A 22,105-nucleotide genomic window follows, 5' to 3' on the forward strand; every position below is an offset into this window, starting at 1 on the left:
ACATGCTAGAACATGAAAATCCTCAAGTTCCAAAAGGAGGTGTCAGCCAAACCATGTGCTTGTTCCCATGACCTGTCACACTACTCCACAGAATAAGTAATGAGGCTTACAGTTGGCCTCTGCCTGCTGCCCCCCACCATTTCCTCCTCCCTCCCTCTGCGTCTCTCACATTGTCTCCCCTACTTCAATCTTCTCTCCTGCTCAGATTGCCACCATCACCCCTTCCCACCCAATGTGACCCATCAATTCTATAAAAGAGATTTTGAAGTGAAATAATGAAGACTCCCAAACTCTCCAAGGAATCACCAACCATACTGCCTCAGACATGCCTGCCCCTTCACATCTGGGACTTCCCCCAAGGCTTGTGTGGGCTCTGAGCTGAGGTGGTCTTTGGTCAGGAATGGTGTGCTGCTCTTAACCTTCACTCTGATTTCCCCTTAGCAGAACACCCAGGAAAATGGGATTGAGGATGGTGATGATAGAGGATATTGTGGTGAGATTGTTCTACTCATTAGGCAGGTGCTGCCTTAATCACCTAGACAGCCACCACTAGCCACACGGGGAGGGCACCTGGCATGTAGCAGAAGCACCAGGAAGAGTCCTGGGCCCAGGGCCTTTGCCACTGACCTTTGGAGAGTCTCTGGGTCCTCCTCTATGCTCCCACTAACCTGACTTTGTTCAGTGGGAGGGAAGGGGGGATGGGAACACTCTAAGTTTCTTCCCAGCTCTGATCTTTCCTGACTTTATAAACATCAGAGAATAATGCAACTTGGTGGTTTTCACATAGGGTTGAGGGAACAGCAAAAGGATAATCAAGAAGTCAAGGGGGAAGCAGGAAGATAAAAAAGAAAATAGGTGGGTAGGAAAATAAAGAGGCCGTGGCAGTAATAGGAATCCTCACAAACAGAAACCAGAGAAGAGGGTGTGGGTCCAGGGCTGGTGTGGGGACGGAGCAGAAAGCACCCTGGGAGAAAAGGAGAGGTGGGGGGTTGCACGTCCCTAGGGGCCCTCCTCAGCCCTCCCATTAACACTGCCAACAGAATACACCCTCTCCCACCATTGTCTACAAAGGCCCACCCACCTCCATCCCCAGTGCAAGACTTCCTTTCATACCTAATCTGTACTATCCCCCAGACACAAGGCCATATCTATGACATATCATGGCACCATTCATTGAGCACCTACTATGTGCCAGGCCTCATGCTGAGTACTTGATAAACTTTTCTCATGGAATTATGTCAATAAGCTATGCATTTCACCATATTGGTGCTATTATCATCTCCATTTTACGAGCAAAGATATTGAGGTTACAAAGTTTAAGTAACTCGCTGAACGTCACACAGTTGGTCAATGGCAGAGACCAGCGGTTAGTCTTGAAATTTATCATTTTGCTTTTCTGCCTTTCATGAAAACCTCGTTTGGTGCCTTGACTTGGAAAGGGCCCAGAAAAGGGAGGATGGTCGGAAACCACTTGCTGAAAGGTAGACTCTATGCACTAACTTGCTTTCTTCTAGAGCAGTTAGATGTTGACTTAAACGCATCACGAGGTCTGGCCTCTGACTCCTCTCAAGGCTTCCAGTAGGCACTAGAAAACTCAGATCTATCAGACTGCCCCTGTAATGGCACCTGGCCCCTTTCAGACAAGCCCCATCCTGACCAACAGAGCCATAGCTGGGGCCAGGTCGGAATGGGAGGAAAATACACCTGTCAGACAGTCAGAAGGAAAGAGGCACATCAGCACCCCAGAGCTCCATGGGAGCAACACTGCGCTTCTGCAGATACCAATTCTCACCCCAAAACCATTTTGAGAGTTGGGGTAGGGCAGTGAGCACAGGACAGGAATTTAAGACTCTCAGCTGCCCCAGCTTGAGTCCTTGCTCTGCTCTGCAGTCTCTTCCTGGGTCTGCACCCTTGCACAAAACTGCAGTCCTGGTGCCCACCTCACCATTATTCTTATGAAGGTTCAATAAGATGAGGCATGCAAAGCACTTATTAGTAAAAGGCCAGGCATGTGGGAATAATAATTGTGATTTCACACGCATTGCCCTCATTTAATCTTTGGGTGATTAAATGAGACTGAAGCAGAGGAAGGTTAAGTCATTTCCTCAAAGTCACTCACTAGGAGAGAGTGGATCCAGGGTCCCAAAGCTCATGCCCTGGCTCCATGCCATGCCTCGTCTGTAAGCCCCAATTGTTGCTGTTACTGGGGGTCACTGATGTAATAAGTTCTCTTTCCTGGGAGCTGCCTTGGAAACCAGTAATGGAGGATGAACCTCAGCAAGTTATCTGCAGGATGGCTGGAGAGGAGTGAGTGATTTTGGCAACAATTTTCTATTGTTGCTCTAGGAAACGGGAACTTCAGCCCAAAGACTAAAACCAAGTACTGTGAGTCAGTCTTAGCCCTAGTCAAGCTGCCTTCCCTCAGTGCCCCCAGAAGGGCCTGTGGAGAGGATGCTTCGTGTCTGAAATTATAAGCTGAAAAGAACAAAGAAATGACCGCAGGAAACTAGGAGAAAGAACCCCAACCAAAAAGGAGGGGGAGAGAGGTCCCAGGTGGCCAGGCCAGGCCTTGGGCACTAACTTGTAGCAGAAGTCAGCGTTGTGCTTATAGAACCGGCAGAGGTTCCCGTCATCAGGGGGCGTGGCACAGAAGAAGATGGATGGCGACAGATTGTATCGGCCAATCTTGCAGAATTCATCCATTTCTCGCAGAGCACCTGGCTCGATGGCAACACGATCCCCTGGAGAGGAAAACGTGAGCAGGGGCAGAGCTGCTGTGAAGGGGCACATGCTCCTGGGGAGATGCCAGCAGGGGGAGACACCCACCTCCCCGGGATCCAGGGCCCCCTAGACAAGCTCAACCCATTAGTGCTTCCACAGAAAACTCAGGATGCTACACAGAACATGACCAGCACACTTCTCCAGACTGGTTTGGCCTGCCCTTTTACCAACCATGGAACAAGCCAATCCACCCCTCAGCTCCACAACCACTTCCCAGCTTGGGAAACACAGAACCAGTCCCATCTCTAAGGCAAGCCAGGTCCAGGATTCATCTCAAACCGCTGCATGGAGTTTGCAGACATTTTTTTTTCTTCACCTGCTTTGAAAATATGGGCCAAGGCCTTGACAAACACAGGAGCCACAATTATGGCATGCCTATGTTCAGTCTGGTTGCATTTTGACAATAACTAGGAGTTAGGTGATCCCCAGTTTGCAGACCTGCTCAGGCAAATGACCACAGAGGTCTCGGGCTCTGGCAGAGCAGAGAGTAACTTCCAGGCTTGTGAACTAGTGTACGTCTCCTCTGCCTCACTATGCTTGCTTGGAAACCCAGGCCTAGAATTGGTCTTCTATCTTTTCATTATGAAAATTTTCAAACTGGGGCGTTTGGGTGGCTTTGTCGGTTAAGCATCCGACTTGGGCTCAGGTCATGATCTCGCGGTCCGTGAGTTGGAGGCCCGCGTCGGGCTCTGTGCTGACAGCTCAGAGCCTGGAGCCTGTTTCAGATTCTGTGTCTCCCTCTCTCTCTGCCCCTCCCCTGTTCATGCTCTGTCTCTCTCTGTCTCAAAAATAAATAAACATTAAAAAAAATTTTTTTCAAACATACACTGAAGTTGGAAGAACTGTACAGTGAACACCCAGATGTCCTGCACCTCGATTCTTCAATTAACATGTAGCTAATTCTCTTTATCACATAGCTGCCCATCCATCCAATCTATCTATCTCTCCTCTATCCATTGAGCTGATGCATTTCAATGTAGCTTGTAGCCATTAGTACACTCCATGCTTAAATACTTCAGCCTGCCTATCGTTAACTAGAGTTCAAACTTGTTTGAGGTTCTTTTTTAAGGTAAAATTTAAATATAGAAAATGCACAATCTTACATGGATCACTAGATGAATTTTGAAAAATGCATTCACCTGTGTAATATAAGCCCCTATCAAGATACAGGATATTACCACTACCTTGGAAACTTCCTTCCTTTGTGTCCCTTCCCAGTCAGTCCCCAGCCCCACCCGCACAGGGGTGGAACAGTGGAGCTAGGGCCCTCCTTAGCCTGAGGAGTGTCACCCGTGGGAGGTTTTCCCTTTACTAAATAGGCACACCTTAAGTTATTTTTATGCCTTTGCATTAAAACTACCTACAGAATAACACAGGGTCCTGGGATGTAGTTAGCGCTCATTAAAAGTAGTGGTGGCAATGATAATAATAGTAGCAATATAAGTAGTATTAACTATTTGCATTGTATTTATCATTATTATAATTATCTGAGCTGGTGTTATTTTACAGGAAATTCAAACTATAAGATAGATAGCCAGATTGTATTTAAATTAAGAATTTTTCCATGCCTGGGGCGCCTGGGTGGCGCAGTCGGTTAAGCGTCCGACTTCAGCCAGGTCACGATCTCGCGGTCCGTGAGTTCGAGCCCCGCGTCGGGCTCTGGGCTGATGGCTCAGAGCCTGGAGCCTGTTTCCGATTCTGTGTCTCCCTCTCTCTCTGCCCCTCCCCCGTTCATGCTCTGTCTCTGTCTGTCCCAAAAATAAAAAATAAAAACGTTGAAAAAAAAAATTTAAATAAAAAAAATAATAAAAAAGAATTTTTCCATGCCTTATATTTATTGATTCTTTAAGATTTGTGTGAAAACTTTATCAACAAATGTTAAGAACTACTCTGAGTGTGTTCCTTCTTTCTAGACTAGTTGATTAGAATTTTCAGTCCAAATTAGCATATGAAACACTTAAATAAAAATTTTGTCTTCTCAAAGAAAAAAAAAAGGATCCACAGAAATGCAACCATATTTATGCAACCATAAAATATATTCCCCTAACCTGTGTGTGTCCCTTCCTTCTATCCCTCTCTACTTTCCCCTTGGCCCACTGAACTTTCTCCAAATTATGGTCTACCATTGACGATAACTTCTGCAATCTAGCATTCAAGGGTCTCCATAATCAGGTGGAGTTTTATATTACTCAGTTTTGTCTTCCAATTATTACATTGTAATAATATAATAATAACAACTCACAGCTGTACAGTGCTTTTTAAAGAGGGACTTGTATATAGATTATGCATTTTTATCGTCTCCACTAACTCCCCAACACAGAACCTCTACTCTGAGCACCATAGATTTATTAGCGACCCAGATATATTATGCTCATCTCTGTGGTTTTACTACTCTGTTCCTTTAACTAGAATATTAGCTTCAGACCCCTTCACTAACTCAAATACAAAACCGTTTCAAGTCTCCAGATGCTGGGCAAGCCAATGGTTCTGAGCACTTGCTTTAGAGTCAGAAAGACCAAGACAGGCGTCCCAGCTTGAGACTCACTAGTGTATGACTCTGCCTAATCACCATGCTTTACTTCTTCATCTGTTAAGGAAGAAAATAATGCCTACCTTATACAGTTGTTTCAGTAATGACATACATAATTATACATGTAAATATTAAAATGGAGGCTAACAGTAAAGCAATGAATATTAGCTACTTTCTTCCTACAATTATTATTGCTAAATATCCAGCCCAAGATGTATCTCCTCCATGAACCTTCATTTAAGACCTCTGCCCATCACAAATGCCCTTTCTTTGAACTGCGAGAGCCAATTCTTTCTCATACCTTATAGTACCTAATGGTCTTATTCTCTAATTATTGGTATTTATGTCCTGATGTCTGGTCTTCCCAGCTAGATGAAAGTATCCAGGTATCATATCTTCTCAATTCTCTGTATCCCTCAAAGCACAAGGTTGGACTCATTGTGGATTGCACTCAGCACTTATTATAACTGAAATTTAAAGAACCCCCACACTCTTATTATGACTAGTATTTAGATATCTGGACCCACAGGTAAGAACCACTCAGGAGCTGTTGGAAACTATGAATCTTCCCCTTTGGGATAGCCCCACAAAATTCTCAGGGGCTTTCTCAACTTCCACTCATGATGAATGGAGAGCCTGACAACATTCTTAAGTGAGACACAAGTCTAGCTTCTTCAGGGCCAGAAAGTTCCTCTTCATGTAGCTGTGCTCAGAGAGCCTTATAACTGGAGAAATGGTATCTCCTGCCAACCTTCTCCTTCCCTCAAATGATCTGATGTCGTTTCCAGGCTGTACAGTGGCCTCATCAGCAAAGGAAGAATAAAGCCAAACAGTTGGCTGTGTCACACAGCTCGAATTTAATTCACTTATTGGGGAACATCACAGGATGCCATAGCTGAGATTCCTCCTTCAAGAGAATGAATTAAGCAAATCTAGAAAAATATTGACAGTTTTCCAGTCGTCCAATAAGATCTGCGACTGTACCAAAGACCCTGGTTCTCAGCATGTGGAGACAGTTTATGGTTCCTATGCCTGGAATGTTTCCCCCACCCCTTTAACTGGTTTATTCCTTAGTTGCCTTCAGGTGTTGGATTAACTGTTCCTCCCTTCAAGGAGCCAGGGATCTGGTTAGAACACCCTGGTCACCTTTTCTTCTCTGTTGCTCTCAACACAACTGTACTTAAGGAACTGTATGTGTGTCCCAGGCCCGTCTTCCTCTGTGGAAGGTAAGATCCATGTGTGTAGAAATTGAAGACTGTCTTATTCACTGCTGTAACCCCAGGGTTTAACAGAGGGCCTGGCCCCAAGAAAGTGCACACGAATATTTATTTATGTTGAGGGATAAATAAAACAGTGAGTTGAAGGGTTTTGCTGACCTGGCTTTAGGTGGCTTACCATGATCCCACTTTTACAACTGTTCCTGAAGCTTCATGCCCCAGCACCATTGGCTTCTTCACAATAAAATCCCCAATTCGACCATGCTGCCAGTAGTGGACATCTGAGCCGCAGATTCCAACGGAATGCATCCTCAGCAGCACTTCTGATAAAAGGAAGGAGAAAACAAGTGAGGGAATGAACCATCCTCCCTGCAGCCTGAGGCACCACCATACTTCCCCTCTGGACTGGAAGAGGGTTTGGTTTCAAAGGCCAGATACAACCACAGAGGGAAACAAGCTAAAACAGCAACACTAATGAAGGCTACAATCCAGGAAAAGCTTCCACAGAGCAAAATAACTGCTTTTGAGGGTTAATGCTATGTGTCAGCTCAGCAAGCTGTGGTGCCCAGCTGTTTGGTCAAACAGAAGATGTTGCCGTGAGGCTATTTTTTAGATGTAATTAACATTGGAGTCTACTGACTCAATAAGTAAATTGTAAAAAGTAAAGCAGATTACTCCACCTAATGTGGGTGGTCCTCATCCAATCAGTTGAGGGCCCTAGGAGAAGATTGAGATTTCCCGAAGAAGGAATTCCCCAAGACTGAAACATCAACTTTGACCTGAATTTTCAGCATGCTGGTCAGCCCTACAAATTTCAGATTTGCCAGTCCTCACAATCACATGAGCCAATGAAGATAAATCTCTTCCAGCCCTCTCTCCACATACAATATATAATAAACCTATATAAAACAAATCTATATGCTCAATCTCTCTTTCTCCTCTCTCTTCTTGGTTCTGCTTCTCTGGAGAACTCTAATCCACTGCACAAATAAGATATTATTAATGGAAGAAATGTTATCAACCATGTAAGGGAAAAACTGTTTTCTAGGAGAGAGCTGTTTCCAGACAATATGCTACGCCTGAATCTTACCAATTCCTGAGAGGAAGGCTGGCAAAATCTAGGCTTGGCAACACTTTGTGAGCTATCTGGCTGCGTTCTGCATGCCTGTTGTTCTGTTTAAAAGTGCAGATTTAATTTAAACCACCCAGAGATTTCAACTGGTATTTCCCCTTCGCATGTTTGAATAAAGTGAGATGTGTTGGTATTGTTGTTGTCAGTTTTCCAAATTGAAAATAATGATGCTACTGAGCCCCTCTGCAAAACAAACACGAAAGGATTACTGGCCCAGTCTGACTAAGGTGAGCACGTTGCAAGTATCTCCCTGAGAAAAAGCTCTGCCTTAGAAAGACAAAGAGACCTAAAGCTCTGCTATGCATGCAGGTGTTGCACACCCTGCCCTTGCCACACATCACGGGTGATCCACAGGTGTGGTTCTGTAGAATCTTCTCTGTCCTTGGCCTTGGTGACAGAGTAAGAAATGGCAGGGTGAATACTGAGATCAAAGGTAGAGAAAATGATCTCAGAGTTTCCTCTCTACCAATTTATAATAAGAGATTAAATTTCACTTGCTAGAAATGCTAGCTGAAATTTGCTATTATTTCCCCATCCATCAGGGCAGCAAGAGACGAGAAAGAAAAAGCAGAATGTTGTATCAGAGAAACAGTACCAGGTCCTTTGGGTCAAGACAGCCCTTGTTTGGCTGCTTCTAGAATCCATACTAACTTTTCAGGACACAGTGAGGTGCTCTTTCATGTCTCTGAAACACCATATCTTGGTGAAAACACTTAAGCCCTAAATATACATTACGTGTTAAACACTGATAGAAACAGCTATTGTCTATATTCTTATCACTATAAATCAACAATGCAGCTGACCTTTGAGTAGCAAAGCTCTTGAGATTCCAGGAAAGTTGCCTTCAATCTGATGTTGACACGGAAGCTACAGCTCCGGGGAAAGGTGGGAAAGCACATCCCCAACTCAAGGACAGAAAGGAGACCTGAGTGGCTGGGTGCTGAGATGAGCTATCTATAGACACTCTCCCCCTTGCTCTCAGCCTCACCACAGAGTCCTGCACATTATGAAGTGGGACTCAGGGGACGAGAGGGATTGAAAAACTGTCAGCAAGTATCTTGCCCACGCCAACAGGGCGGCATGACTTCCCCAGGTACAGACACCACTCAAGGAAATGTGCATGTCAGCTGGCCTCACAGGCTCACCTGGTGAGAGGCCGGAAGACTGGAACAAAGGTGGCAGGAACCCTGCCCAGAGTACTCACCCGCTGTCTGTGCTTTGACCGTGGGGTGTTGCTCCATACAGCCCCTCCCACCCCACTGGACAGAAAGTCCTAGTCTTCTTCCAATGACGCTCTCTTTTCTAACTAAGAGATTAAGTTCTGTGGACTTCCTCATTTTCCAAACTTGGGTAAGGGTTAGGGTTAGGGACAAGATTTGGCCCACCCAAACGGCAGCTTATATAGAGAGAGTAACTAACCTACCTCTGTGTTAGGTCAAACAAGGAACAATTCTGCCTTTTCGTCCAGAAATTGAAGACATTTAATGTCAAAAACTCTGGACAAGTCAGCACGTCTGATGTGGTAACTCTTCTGGGTCTATCACCTGTTTTTATTTCATGTAGGAGTCAAGTTGAACCTATCCAGTCATGCTGTGAATAACAGGACTGGGTTTACAGCCTAACAAACAACACAGTTTTTTAATTGGAGGTAAAGTAATAAACAGAAGGAAAAGGGGGGTAAGGGAGCAATGCACAGGTGTCTCCAGGGTAAATAATAAGAAGTAAGTCAAGTGTCCCAAGGACCTACCATTTGGTCCTGGTTCAGGGATCGGATAGTTCTCCTAAAGGAAATAAAATAGAAAACTATTTAGTATGCACAATAACTTTCCCTTATGAACATTTTCAAACTTTTTTTTTAAGTAGGCTTCACACTCACTGCAGAGCCCAACATGAGGCTTGAACTCATGACTCTGAGATCAAGACCTGAACCGAAATCAAGAGTTGGACACTTAACTGGCTGAGCCACCCAGGTGCCCCTCAACTATTTAATTAATGTGGAGTTTCATTCAAATGCTTCTTCTTAGAATTAACACAGGTTCAGACCACACTGCTACCGGGTGAATGCCTGAGGGGACACACTAGATAGTGCTGACTCTAACTGCTGACCTCACCCCACCCACGGATGCAATTTACCCTGGACTAATAAAAAGTATATATGCTCCCCTAGGCAGAAAGGATGTTTGGGCTGTCTTCCTATCAGATCCTGCCCTCCTCAAAACCACATTCTTAAGATACAGATTGTTTGGTCTGGGAAACTCTTATAGGGAAAGGATAGGGTATGTGGTAATTCTATGTGAGGGTTTTGATCTCTACTCATACCTTTACATCAGCACACGGACCATTGCTTGGTCCTCTCTTCTGAAACCTCCCATGTGGACTTTCAGATGCCCTTTGGGAACACACAGGACCTGCATTTTGACTACTCTCCAGGTTCAACAAGCAATCTAGGGCATCTGGGTGGCTCAGTTGCTTGAGCATTTGATTTCGGCTCAGGTCACGGTCTCATGGTTTGTGAGTTGGAGCCCTGAATTAGGTGAGCTTGTGCCCTGCCTCTGGTGAGCCTAGCTTCTCTCTCCGTCTCCCTCTCTGCGCCTCACTCATCTGCACTCTCTCTCTCTCTCAAAAACAAACAAAACAAAAAAAACAAAAAACAAAAAACAAAACCAATCTGAGCTATTCTGGCATTCACAGCTATTATTATTATTATTATTATTATTATTATTATTAACATTAACCAACATTTCTTCCCATTGCTAACTAGCTAGGAAATTCCTGGTGACAAGAAGGAAGGACAATGAGTGGCTAAATCCAAGTGTTTCATTTTATGAATTCTTTGAAGGCAGCCAAGAAGAGGAAGGAATGTAAAATGTTCACTGTAAACAACTATGTGCCAGACAACATTCTGGCTTCACACACATCATGGCACATGGCCCCACAGTTTGCAGATGAGAAACCTGAGGCTGGGAAGTTAAATAACTTGGCCAAGCCATACCACACAGAGTGGATAAACCAGGACTAACCTGATTCCCCAACTGCCTCACTGCATCCCACACTGCACTCCAGGGGTAGAAGATGCCTTTTCTCCTTCCAGGGTGATGCAAGAAGCAGCCAGACAGGTGATGACAATGTTGGGGCTGGGGGGCCCCATGCACAGTGCTCTGTCCTGGGAGGGGCACTGCTCAAAGCTTGCCCCCTTCAGAAAGCCTCCCCCCAGATGCTTTAATAGGGTAGCAGTAAATGACACCCGAGCTATTTTGCTAACAAAATAACCTCGATGCCAAAGACCATGCCTTCAATCTCTTCAGTCACCAGGGTACAGTGTACTGCCTCAAACATGGAGGAAGGGAGAGAGGTTTGTTCTTGTTATTAACCACTGTCAATGACGGACACCAAGGAAGGTCTGTGGTTCTCACTCAACTCAGATTACCAACCTTTCTGTTGAAATAGCTTGATGCTATTTGAATTCCTAGGTCCCCAGTGGAACCAAGTCTAAAGAGACAATTGCTAATGCTGATTAGCTAACATTGACCAACTTTTTCTACCAGGTCTCCTGTGCTAAGTGCTGCACATGCATCACCTCGGTTCATCCTCACAGTGATGTGCCCATGGCAGCACTATGATAAAATTGGTGGAACTATATCCAAAGCAGCTTGATGTGGGGAAAACACTTCTCAAGGCAGTTTTTCATCTCTTGATAACTTAAACTGGCTACCTGTGAAAGGAAGGAAGGAAGGAGGGTGGGGAGAGGGAGTCCATCTAAAAATGGGCAACTCAGGATAGCTGGCTGTCACCAAAACCTCTCAGAGTTGCAAGTCCCATCTCTGACATTATACATCAGGGATTGCCACATAAAGTTCTGTTTCTCTTATACTGGGTGAGATTTTAAACTGCAGGTTAATTGAAACTAAAGAGTAAGGCCTTTATTTCAAACATGGAACAGAACCCCATCCTCCCCGGTAAAGGCACTGTTAGGCAACTTCTCAAGAAACAAGAGATAAATCCACAGCATATTCTTCATATCCTTACCTCCAACCAGGCCAGCCCTGAATACCCATTTAGGGGTGGAGAGGGGTAAGAATCAAGCTCAAAGCCAACAGTTGGCCCTGAGTCACTAGAGATTACCACTGTAAACATATGCTGGAGGTTAACAGAGCTGACCAACTTTGGCCGTCCCACCCCCACAGAGCTGCAGTGACTTTCAGAGACACTAGAGGGCGCTGTGCTGACAGCCCGGTTTTTCCTTGGTAGCAGATCACACATTGTGGAGAACTTAAATACCTCTCCTTGCAAACCAACTTTTTTTTCCATTCTCATTCATGCTGACTCTAACCACTCTTACAATTCAGCTTGACTCCTGACTCCCCTCTCTGCAGGAGACATGCCACAGAAGCACAAGACCATGTTAAGATCAGTCCCTAAGTCTGTAAATGTTATCCTAAGCATGGCTGCAGAGCTCGTGTTGTAGAAAGTTATCACAACGGGATCACTGAAAAAACTTTGCTTTTCGTTTGTGGTTCCTTGGTATGACGCTGGCCACAGTCCTCTGTTTACTTAATCTCCTTTTTCTGTCTCAGATTTCGGTGAAGATATTCTTTTGTTCACCCATTTCTTAGCCCGTCTGAGATCCCTCAACTTCCCCTTTTATCCTCATCACCCTTCCATTCCCCCAAAGTTTTGTTATCATGCATATTCAAGCTTTCCTAAACAGTATGTCTTACCTTTCTGGGAGTAACAGTAAACAAAGGGATAAGGAGGAGTTAACTGTTTTTTCCAGCATTTTTCACAAATCAGAAATGCATCACAGACATCCTTCCATCCCCTCCAGGTCTCCTCCCACCTCCTGGAATAAGTCATGGAAGTACTTCATGAAGAACTCTGTGCGGGAGCGCCGGGGTGGCTCAGTTGCTTCACCCTCCTTTGGCTCAGGTCATGATCTCACCGTTCATGAGTCCAAGCCCCATGTGGGGCTCTGTGCTGACAGCTCAGACCCTGGAGCCTGCCTCTCTCTCTCTCTCTCTGTCCCTTCCCCCACCCCCCGCACTCACACTCTGTGTGTGTGTGTGTGTCTCTCTCTCTCTCTCAAAAATAAATATTTAAAAATAGAAAAAAAAAAAAAAAAGAACTCTGTGGGAACATGGAATCCTCCCAGGTGTCTCTGTATCCTAAATGCTATCTTGTATTTCCTAAATATACTTTCTCAAGTTAGCCTAAATATTTCTCTCCCAAATATATCCTCATAGCCCCTTATCTTCTACTTCCACCTGCACATCTGAGTTCATATACCCTCAGTACATCTTGCTTGGGTTGCAGAAACAGCCCTCGACATGAGGGAGAAATCAAGGGAAGTTGCCTTCTCTCTCCGGCAGCTGACCTGTTGGAGCAGGGGTGAGCACTCAGACTCTGGAACAACATGTCTGTGTGCAAACTGAGGCTCCCTCCACCAGCTGCATGACCTCGGGGCAGTTACATAACCTCTTTGTGCCTTCAATTTCCTCCTCTGTATAATGAGGATATTCAGAAAATAGAGTGCCCGGCTCATAGTAAATAAGTTAGGTCTTATTACAAAAGAAATAGAATCAAGTTATTTTTTTTCTATAATTAATTCACAGTATGTTGAACCAGCTCTGGACAGCCTTGTCCTTTTCCTTCTGAAAAGGGTTACTTCTTAAATTTGTTTTGGGGAGAAGTTGTTATTTCCCTTGTTTGTCACATCAGTATTAAGAGACTTGAACTGCTTTTCTTAAAAGGCTGGAATTTGGGAGAAAGTGATATAGGATTCCAGCCTAGTGTTTTAAGCCTGATTCTACCAGTTGTGGGAAGGTGTTGGCCAACCTCCCTGCCTTAGACTGAGGGCTTAGAGGCTGGCCTCACCCCAGGTCCTCAAAGCCCACGTTCGCCTCCCACCCCCATCTGTACCCAGACACCTGTTGTCTGGCTGCCCTGCACAGAGCAGGAGACAGCAGAAGACCTATTTTGGCTTCCCTCCCTCCTCAATTTTCCTCTTCCCTTGAGCATGTTTTGAGCGTGGGAGGAAAATCCAAACATTTCCTAATTAGGCATTTTGTCATAAACGGCTTTGTTCTAGGGGCGCCTGGGTGGCTCAGTCAGTTAAGCAGATCAGGTCATGAATTCACGGTTCATGAGTTCGAGCCCTGCGCCCGGCTCTGTGCTGCCAGCTCAGGGCCTGGAGCCTGCTTCAAATTCTGTATCTCCCTCTTTCTCTGCCCCTCCCCTGTTTGCGCTCTGTCTCTCAAAAATAAACATTAAAAAAAAAAAAAAAGACTTTGTTCTAGCTGCATTAGGCCTGGCAAACTTGGGGTCAAAGTAGAAGGGTTGAACACTCTCCCAAAGTCCACTGAGCCACTCTCCGGCCCAAGCCCTCAGGTCTCCAACCAGCCTTCTTCTGCTAACAACCTTTATAAAATGCAAATCAATTTAAGTGCCAGTGGCCCTGTAAAATCCTAAACTCTCTATGTTCTGGCCACCATGTTCTCAGCAAGCCTCTGCAATTCCCAGCACACCCTTGCAGCAGAGCCTGCTTTGCATCCTGTCCTCCCTCTCTCTCTGCCCCTCCCCAACTCTTGCACACATGGTCTCTCCAAAAATAAGCATTACAAAAATAATAAAAAACACTGAAAAAAATAACATTAAGCTGAATATCACTTCACAAAATCTGAACATTTTTCCTCCAGTAATTAGTGTTCTTAATGTCAATCTGATTGAGAAAACTGCCAGCTTTAAACAGCCACACTAAAAGATCAAGTGGATGCCAATACTGTGAGTACATATTTCTCCTCCTTAATTTTTGTCATGCAATTTTGAAAGATAAATTTCCCCCCATACCCATAATTCTAGCTTTTCCCTTCAGAATAGGGCTACTTTTACTACCTCTCTTAGTAGTACTAGGACTTATTACATAAATGTTCTGATCCTATTTGTGGTATTGTTGACTGCTCCTGTGCTTGTAGGGGAATGTGTTAGCTTTGTGCCTCTGGACCTCCTGCAGACAAAGGCACTGTCCTTCCCTAGCGGTTGGCAGAGATGGCCGGATTTGCTGGATTTAATTTCCTGTTGTTTATTGGTTTGGGTCTTGTTTTATTGTTAAAATAAATATTAAAATATTAATAATATTTAATATTAAATTATGATATCATTTATTAATTTAAATAATATTGTTTAATAATATTAAAATAAATATTAATTAAAATATTAAATAAGGGAAGAGGTATTTCTTTGGGCTATTTGCTATACCTGATTTTCCCTTTTTCAGAAGGAGTTTTAGACTATTTTCAGTGCCTCTGACTGATAAATCTAGCTCAGGTGTTAAAGGGTTAAGTAGCCAGCATTTCCCCACTCAGAGTAAACTCCCAGTGTAATCCAGCTGATACTTGAAGCCTATCGGGGCCCTTTAAAGTGATCTTATAGATAACTAGCCCTGTCAGCTGATGGCAAAAATAACCAGGGAAAAGACATTGTGCTCAGGACCACTAGAGGTGCCAGTGTTGATGCCCCCACATTAAATAATCCCCTTGTCCTTACCCACAAATCTTAACAGTAAAGTACATATGCAAGGATGGGATATTTTCAATGTGTTATATTACAGACACAGAATTATTTTACTTTAAAAATAATTATTACAGGGGTGCTGGGGTCAGTTAAGCAGTAGACTCTCAATTTTGGCTCATAATTTCACAGTGTGAGATTGAGCCCCATATTGGGATCCCCACTGGGCATGCAGTGGGCTTAAAAGTCTCTCTCAAAAAAAAAAAAAGTCTCTCTCTCTCTCCCTCTCCTCCTGTCCCACCTCATAAATAAATAATAAATAGTAAGTAAATAAATAAAATTTGTACAGATTCAAATCAAATCTTTTGATCTAGGGTATAACACATTTCCTCAAAGTGCAAAAACTCATCTTCATGGGGCCTGATTAATGTTTAATTAAGCTCCATGCTGGTACATTTCCTCTGCCCTTTATAATTAAACATCAACCCATCATTCTAAAATGACTATTTTCCCTTTAACTTGTTCTTTCCTCCAGAGGAAAATGTCATCCCAAAATTTATCTCTTTGGAATAAGAATTATTTTAGGCTGATTATTCTTAACAAACAGCTGAATAGGAAAATATCTGAAAACTATGTAAATTTTGTAAGAGATTTATGCTGACAAGGAAAATCTCCATTTGTAAGGGTGTCTCCCTCTCTGTTCCAGGAAAAGGATAACTATCTCTCTAGATAGTTTTCAAGGAAGAAGGCACAAATTTAAATTTGCATAACAACCTTACCCTTGTTTACTGTGCTTTTTCCTGAAACCTCCCATAACTGGTTTCCCTCGCTCTAGGACCTTTTGCCTTTAGCTGGAAATGGTATTTAAGATGGTGGCTTAGGCCATTTCTGGAAATTATTCAGTTTTCCTGATATCTCCCATGCATATAGGAGGTACAGTTATAAAATTTGTTTACTGGGGCACCTGAGTGGCTCAGTCGGTTGAGCGTCTGACTTTGGCTCAGGTCATGATCTCACAGCTCACGGGTTCGAGCCCCTGGTCGGGCTCTGTGCTGACAGCCTGGAGCCTGCTTTGGATTCTGTTTGTCTCTCTCTCTGCCCCTAACCCCCTCGCATTCTGTCTCTGCCTCTCTCAAAAATAAATAATCATTAAAAAAATTTTTTTAAAAACAACTTGTTTAGTTTTCTCTTGTTAGTCTGTCTTTTAGAGGCGCCTGGGTGACTTAGTTGGTTAGCATCTTGGCTTGCGGACTTTGGCTCAGGTCTTGATCCGTGAGCTCGAGTCCTGCATCAGATGCTCTGCAGTCAGCCCAGAGCCTGCTTTGGATCCGGCCTAACCTCTCTGCCCCTCCCCCACTCTCGTGTGTGTGTGTGTGTGTGTGTGTGTGTGTGTGTGCGCGCGCGCTTAAAAATGAATAAACTTAAAAATAATACATTTAAAAAAATCTGTCTTTTATTACAAGGGGTCTCGGCCAATAACCTAGAAGCACAGGAAGAAAATTACTTTTCCTCCCCTACATGGTAAAACAAAAATCTGACTATCCCCTATCCCAAACCCACTGTTCAGCTTCCTGGATGTGGGGGCTGGGTTGTTCCCATTCTCCCTGGCCAGATGCTGGTGCCTGAAATCTGGCAGAGCTGTCAGGAGGAAGGCAGATAAAGTGGACGCGAAGTGGACTACTCCTGATGCAATACGGACCTAGTACTACATCTATTATTGATGCAACACCTACAGAAACTGATGGGAGAATTTACAAATATTTACAACATTTGACATTGCCGCAACATCAAAATGCAGCAATACAAGCATATCAGTTCATGGCTAAAAATATAAAATTGGTGCTTTATTCGGGATAGTTTGTGAAGCAATGCATGAAAGCACCCAGTGTATGCCTGGGATATAGTAGGCACTCAACATGCTCTCTCTTTGTTTCCCTTACCTTTCAAGTGAAACCTAGAGCATTAAAAAAAAAAAAAAAAAAAAAAAAAAAAAAAAAAAGCCTCCCTCCTCCCCCCACCAAAAACAGCTTCTGTGGAAAAAAACTAATCTGTTTTATATCTCAACTTCATGAACTAGTAACTCAAAGAGAATTCATTTCCCAATCACAAGTAACTTCTGGATTTCTCAAGACTGACCAGAGGGACACAAAGTAATTTGGTAAATACAGATGGATATAAGATTATCTCCTGGGCCCACATGTATTATAATTTGGCTAAAAATTGTCCACATAGCACAAAAAGAAAAAAAGATTGTCCGTGCATTTGTAGGTGTTGGTCTCATCTCTTTTTATGCTGAGATGTGTAGGGCATCTGATGCAGGACTCGAGCTCCATAAGGCTGGGTCTTTTACAGCACCATCCCACTGTAATGGTCCTGCCCCAAGGTGGGCCATTTTGGCATATGTGGGATTATTTTGAGCTGAAGGGAATTGAGATCCTGTGGGCTCAGGAGAAACGTTTGCCCCTCTCTTAACTACAAAGAACAATCTAAATTGGAGACTCTTGGGTGCCTGGGTGGCTCAGTTGGTTGAGCATCAGACTTTGGCTCAGATCATGATCTCAGGGTTCGTGGATTCGATCCCTGCTCTCTGCTGTCAATGAGGAGCATCCTCTGTCCCCCCTCTCTGCCCCTCCCCAGCTCGAGCTCTCTCAAAAATAAACATTAAAATAAATAAATAAATAAATAAATAAATAAATAAATAAATAAATTAGAGGGTCTTTACAGAGTAAGGGCTATCTACTACCAGAGATAAACTTTATCTGAGTTATCTATCTGTAGGGCAGGGCAAACATTTATTTACCAAACATTTACTTTTTCATTTTTCTGTGAATTACATTCATTCCCTTTGAAGTCCCAAGCCCCTATCCCCTTTCTCCTTGGTTCAGAATGACACATATACCTCATTTTGCCTGACTGTCTTTGGAGTTTCCATTGTCTGTATGGATTCTCTGGACACATGCTATTAAATTTTATTTTCTCCTGTTAATCTGTCTTGTGTCAATTTGATTCTTAGTCCAGCTAGGACCTTTGAGGAGACAAGAATTCTTGCTCCCTGACATCATCTAGTCCCCACACACCCCAGAGATGAGAACTACTGTCATCCCCATTATACAGATGGGAAACTGAAGCAGAAAGTAATTTGGCGAGTCACACAACTATAAACAGCAGAGCTGGCACTAAATCCCACTCTGGGCCTCAACCTGGCTCGTGACCTTATTACTGTTTCCTTTTTAAGAGGACCTCAGTGAGCTGACACTTTTTGCTGACAGGCTGTTTGCCTCTTTATGCATCAGCTTGGCTGCCTCTCCCCTTGCTCCCTTCTCTATTTAAAATAGGGAGGGAAAAGTCAGTCTTTTTTTGTTACCTCACATTTTTGTTTTTCTCATAATAAATGAAAACCACCAGTCAGTGTATATGTGTGTGTGCCTGTGTGTGTGTGTGTGTGTGTGTTTAGGTACACATACTCTCTCTCTCTCTGATTTACCACGCAACTTACAAAATGCCTGGAGCCCAGGCATCATGGAGGCCTGAATCCCCAGGTCAGGGAAATCCCCAGGTCAGGGAGCACTGAAGCTGCCTTGGCCTTTCCCTTGCTGTGGTTGAGGTCATCACTAGCTACATAACAGGCAAGGAATTTAATTTTTCCTTCCCTGGGGCCACAGCATCAAGAAAGAAAAGGGAATCCAGCCCTCTCCATAAGCAGGAAAATGGCTAAGTGTTCTGTTTCCTTCCCAGCAGGTGGAAGATGGCAGGAGTTTCAAGTGGCCCAGGTTAAATTTCCCCCACAGAAGCCCAGCCATGGCTGCTGGCTGGTCTCTGGGCTGTCCTGAAGTGGGATGGCAGCACTGGGAAGGGTCAAGCCCTTGCTTCCTGCTTCAGAACCCTTCCAAATCCTGCTACAGATTTTAGAAATTGGCCTCCCCCCAGACAGCTCCCTTCACATGAGTTCCTGAGGCACAGCCCTTTCTATCAGTGGACCCTGAGCCTGGTCGGACAAAATGGCCACAGCTTGCTCTGCCCAAGAACTCTTGGATTTCATTTTGGTTCTCCCACAGAAAGAAAAACTGGTGTTCCCTCCCAAGGTGCCCCAGGACTGTTCCTCCTTGTTGCTTTCTGGTTTACTAACAGTACCAATCCCCAGTCCCAATCTACTTACGTATTCACCTTACAGAAGGGGGTGGAAGAGTAAAGATAGTCTATGGAAGTAGGGGAAGGGGGTCCTTCTCTGGAGGGAGTGGTGAGGGGCCAGGAAGGTCTGTGTTGCATTGCAGGTATCTGAGGCAGCATAGGCATCCCTGGTCAGTCTTCTCAGCTGACAACTTTCTGCCTTTTCCCCTGAGTGTGAGGCTCTCTCCAGGGTAGTGTCCTCCATTTGCTGCTTTCTCACTCTACATGTCCTACTCAGCCTAGGCAAGTTCATCCAGCTACAATTTCCCACTAGGGTGCTACTTTGGGCAAGGCAATAATATTTTGTTGAGCAGGACAGTGCTATATTTGAGAATGAGGGAACTTCGGGTCCCCCTACTTCTCCACCATGTTGACTCCTCCAACAGGACAGTGCCGTTAACTCTATGAAGTCTGCCCCTCAGTTACTGTGACAAACCCTCTCCCCATTCCCAAATGCCTTGTGGGGAGGAGGTGAAGTACTGCCCAGTAGAGAAGCAAATGACTCCTGAACTTACATTTCCAGCCCAAAAAAAATCAACCCTGCACCCCCGATCCCTAAAACCAAGGTAATTTCTCAAAGACACCTTGGTGTTGTGTCCTAGAGACATCTTACACTCAAACCTGACCTCAATATTTTACTCTACTCTTTTGTCTAGTAAATGATCCCACCACATCCTACTCTCAAACAAACCTGAGGCCCTCATGAATCCACCCTGAACCATTTTAGTGTAACCACAGGCTACATTCTTTAGCCCATCATGCATTTTCTAGAGCCTTTAGGATATACCCACCCCAACTCATCCCTAATCAAGAGTAGATTCTAAGGCAAAGCTGATTAAAAAAATTTTAATTAAAAATGATTTTTTTTTTTTAAATTTTACAGAGAAAGAGTGCACATGAACAGGGGAGAGGGGTAGAGGGAGAGAAAGAATCTCAAGCAGGCTCCACACTCAGCACGTAGTCAGACATGGGGCTCCATCCCAGGACCCTGGGATCCTGACCTGAGCTGAAATCAAAAGTCAGATGCTGGGGCACCTGAATGGCTCAGTCGGTTAAGTGTCCTTGGTTAAGTGTCCGACTTCAGCTCAGGTCATGATCTCATGGTCACGTGAGTTTGAACCCCGTATTAAACTCTGTGCTGACAGCTCAGAGCCTGGAGCCTGCTTCAGATTTTGTGTCTCCCTTTCTCTGTGTCCCTCCCCCACCCACGCCATCTCTTTCTCAAAAATAAATAAACATTAAAAAAAATTAAAGAGGGGCGCCTGGGTGGCTCCGGTCATGATCTCATGGTTCGTATGTTCAAGCCCCACATTGGGCTCTCTGCCGTAGATGTAGAGCCTGCTTGGGATCCTGTCCCCCTTTCTCTCTGCCCCTCCCCCGCTTGGTCTCTGTCTCTCTCTCTCTCTCTCAAAAATAAATAAAATTTTTTTTTAAATTTTAAAGAAAAAAAGTAGGATGCTCAACCGACTGAGCCATCAGTCACTCCTAAGTTTTTAAAAAAATTATTTTTTTTTATAAAATCAATTTTAAGGTTGGCTTCCCGCTCCCTCCAATCTTCAAGGCTTTGTTCTAGACAGCCTTGACAGAAAGAGGCTGAGTTTAAGAGTTAAGGCAAAGCAGATCCTGGGGTTGCAATTCTAGTTCTGCTACTTATTAGGTCCAGGACTTAAAGCAGGCCCTGAGCAGATGGAGAATCAGGTCCTGTCCACCTCTCCAGCTTTACCACCCTCCAGTCAGTACATCACACTATTTGCAGGGCCGGTAAACAGAACCTGTAATCTTGTACTCCACATATCTTGGCACTTGCTCTTGCATTTATTTGCCTGAATGACTCCTACTCATCCTTCAAGAACCAGGTCAAGTAGCATCTATCTCCTCTGGGACCTCTCCCCTAGGTCCTAGGTTAAGGACCCCTCCCTGTGAGGTCTTTACTCCGTGCAGCCTCCAGCAAAGCCCTCACGTTGTCTTACTATTAATTTCATCTGGTGTTATAGCAATAAACACTAACAGTGTCACTTTAATTCAAGACCTTGGGTGAGACTCCACAGTGAGTGCAGAGAGCACTGGAATGGGAGTCAACCTCTGAGCTCTCATCTGGGCAAGTCTGTCATCCTAGGGACAGTTTTTTTTTTTTTTTTAATGTTTATTTGTTTTTCAGAGAGCACAAGTGGGAAGGGGCAGAGAGAGGGGGAGACACAGAATCCAAAGCAGCTCCCAGCTCTGAGCTGTCAGCAGAGCCCGACAAAGGGCTCTTACTCATGGACAAGAGATCATGACCTGAGCCGAAGTTGGACGCTTAACCAACTGAGCCACCCAGGCACCGCAGGAATCACACTTTTCTTCAACTGAGAAAATAGGAGAATTGGCTCAGGGCAGGAGTCCTTGGTCTGGGGTCCACAAACCTCTAAAGGTCGATGGAGGGACTTAAAGGAAGTCCATAAAATCTCTGAACTTGCTGCTAAACTCAGTCTATTTGCATTCTGTGAGGAGAGAGACCACAGATTCATAAGTAGTCAAGAACTGTTAATCTGGATAATCTCCTGAGTCCCTCCCATCTAGATTGGGTGCATAGTCTCTTGAGGAAGGAGGTGCCAGGGAGCAGTAGAGATGGCTGGCACCCGTCCCACACACCCACTGCCATCCCAGGCCCATCTGAGATGGACTTTGTCAAGGGACCCCTGGCATGACCACAGGACTGATCCTGCAGCTCCCTTAACTTTGGCCCCATGAACCAGGGAGCAGAGGTAGAAGTATGGTGGACATACACTTAACGCT

General features: G+C 44.5%; 1 protein-coding gene across 1 annotated transcript in view; it reads right to left on the reverse strand.

Annotated features, from left to right (window-relative positions):
- SORD (sorbitol dehydrogenase) overlaps nucleotides 1-22,105 on the reverse strand; it is a 33,946-nt gene that overhangs the window by 11,025 nt on the left and 816 nt on the right. Inside the window, 4 exon segments of the mRNA XM_030318289.2 lie at nucleotides 2,582-2,741; nucleotides 6,688-6,708; nucleotides 6,711-6,851; nucleotides 9,408-9,441. Of these exon segments, the coding sequence (XP_030174149.1) occupies nucleotides 2,582-2,741; nucleotides 6,688-6,708; nucleotides 6,711-6,851; nucleotides 9,408-9,441 (356 nt within the window).

The sequence above is a fragment of the Lynx canadensis genome, chromosome B3 (genome assembly GCF_007474595.2).
Source record: "Lynx canadensis isolate LIC74 chromosome B3, mLynCan4.pri.v2, whole genome shotgun sequence".
In the NCBI taxonomy this organism is placed as follows: Eukaryota; Metazoa; Chordata; class Mammalia; order Carnivora; family Felidae; genus Lynx; species Lynx canadensis.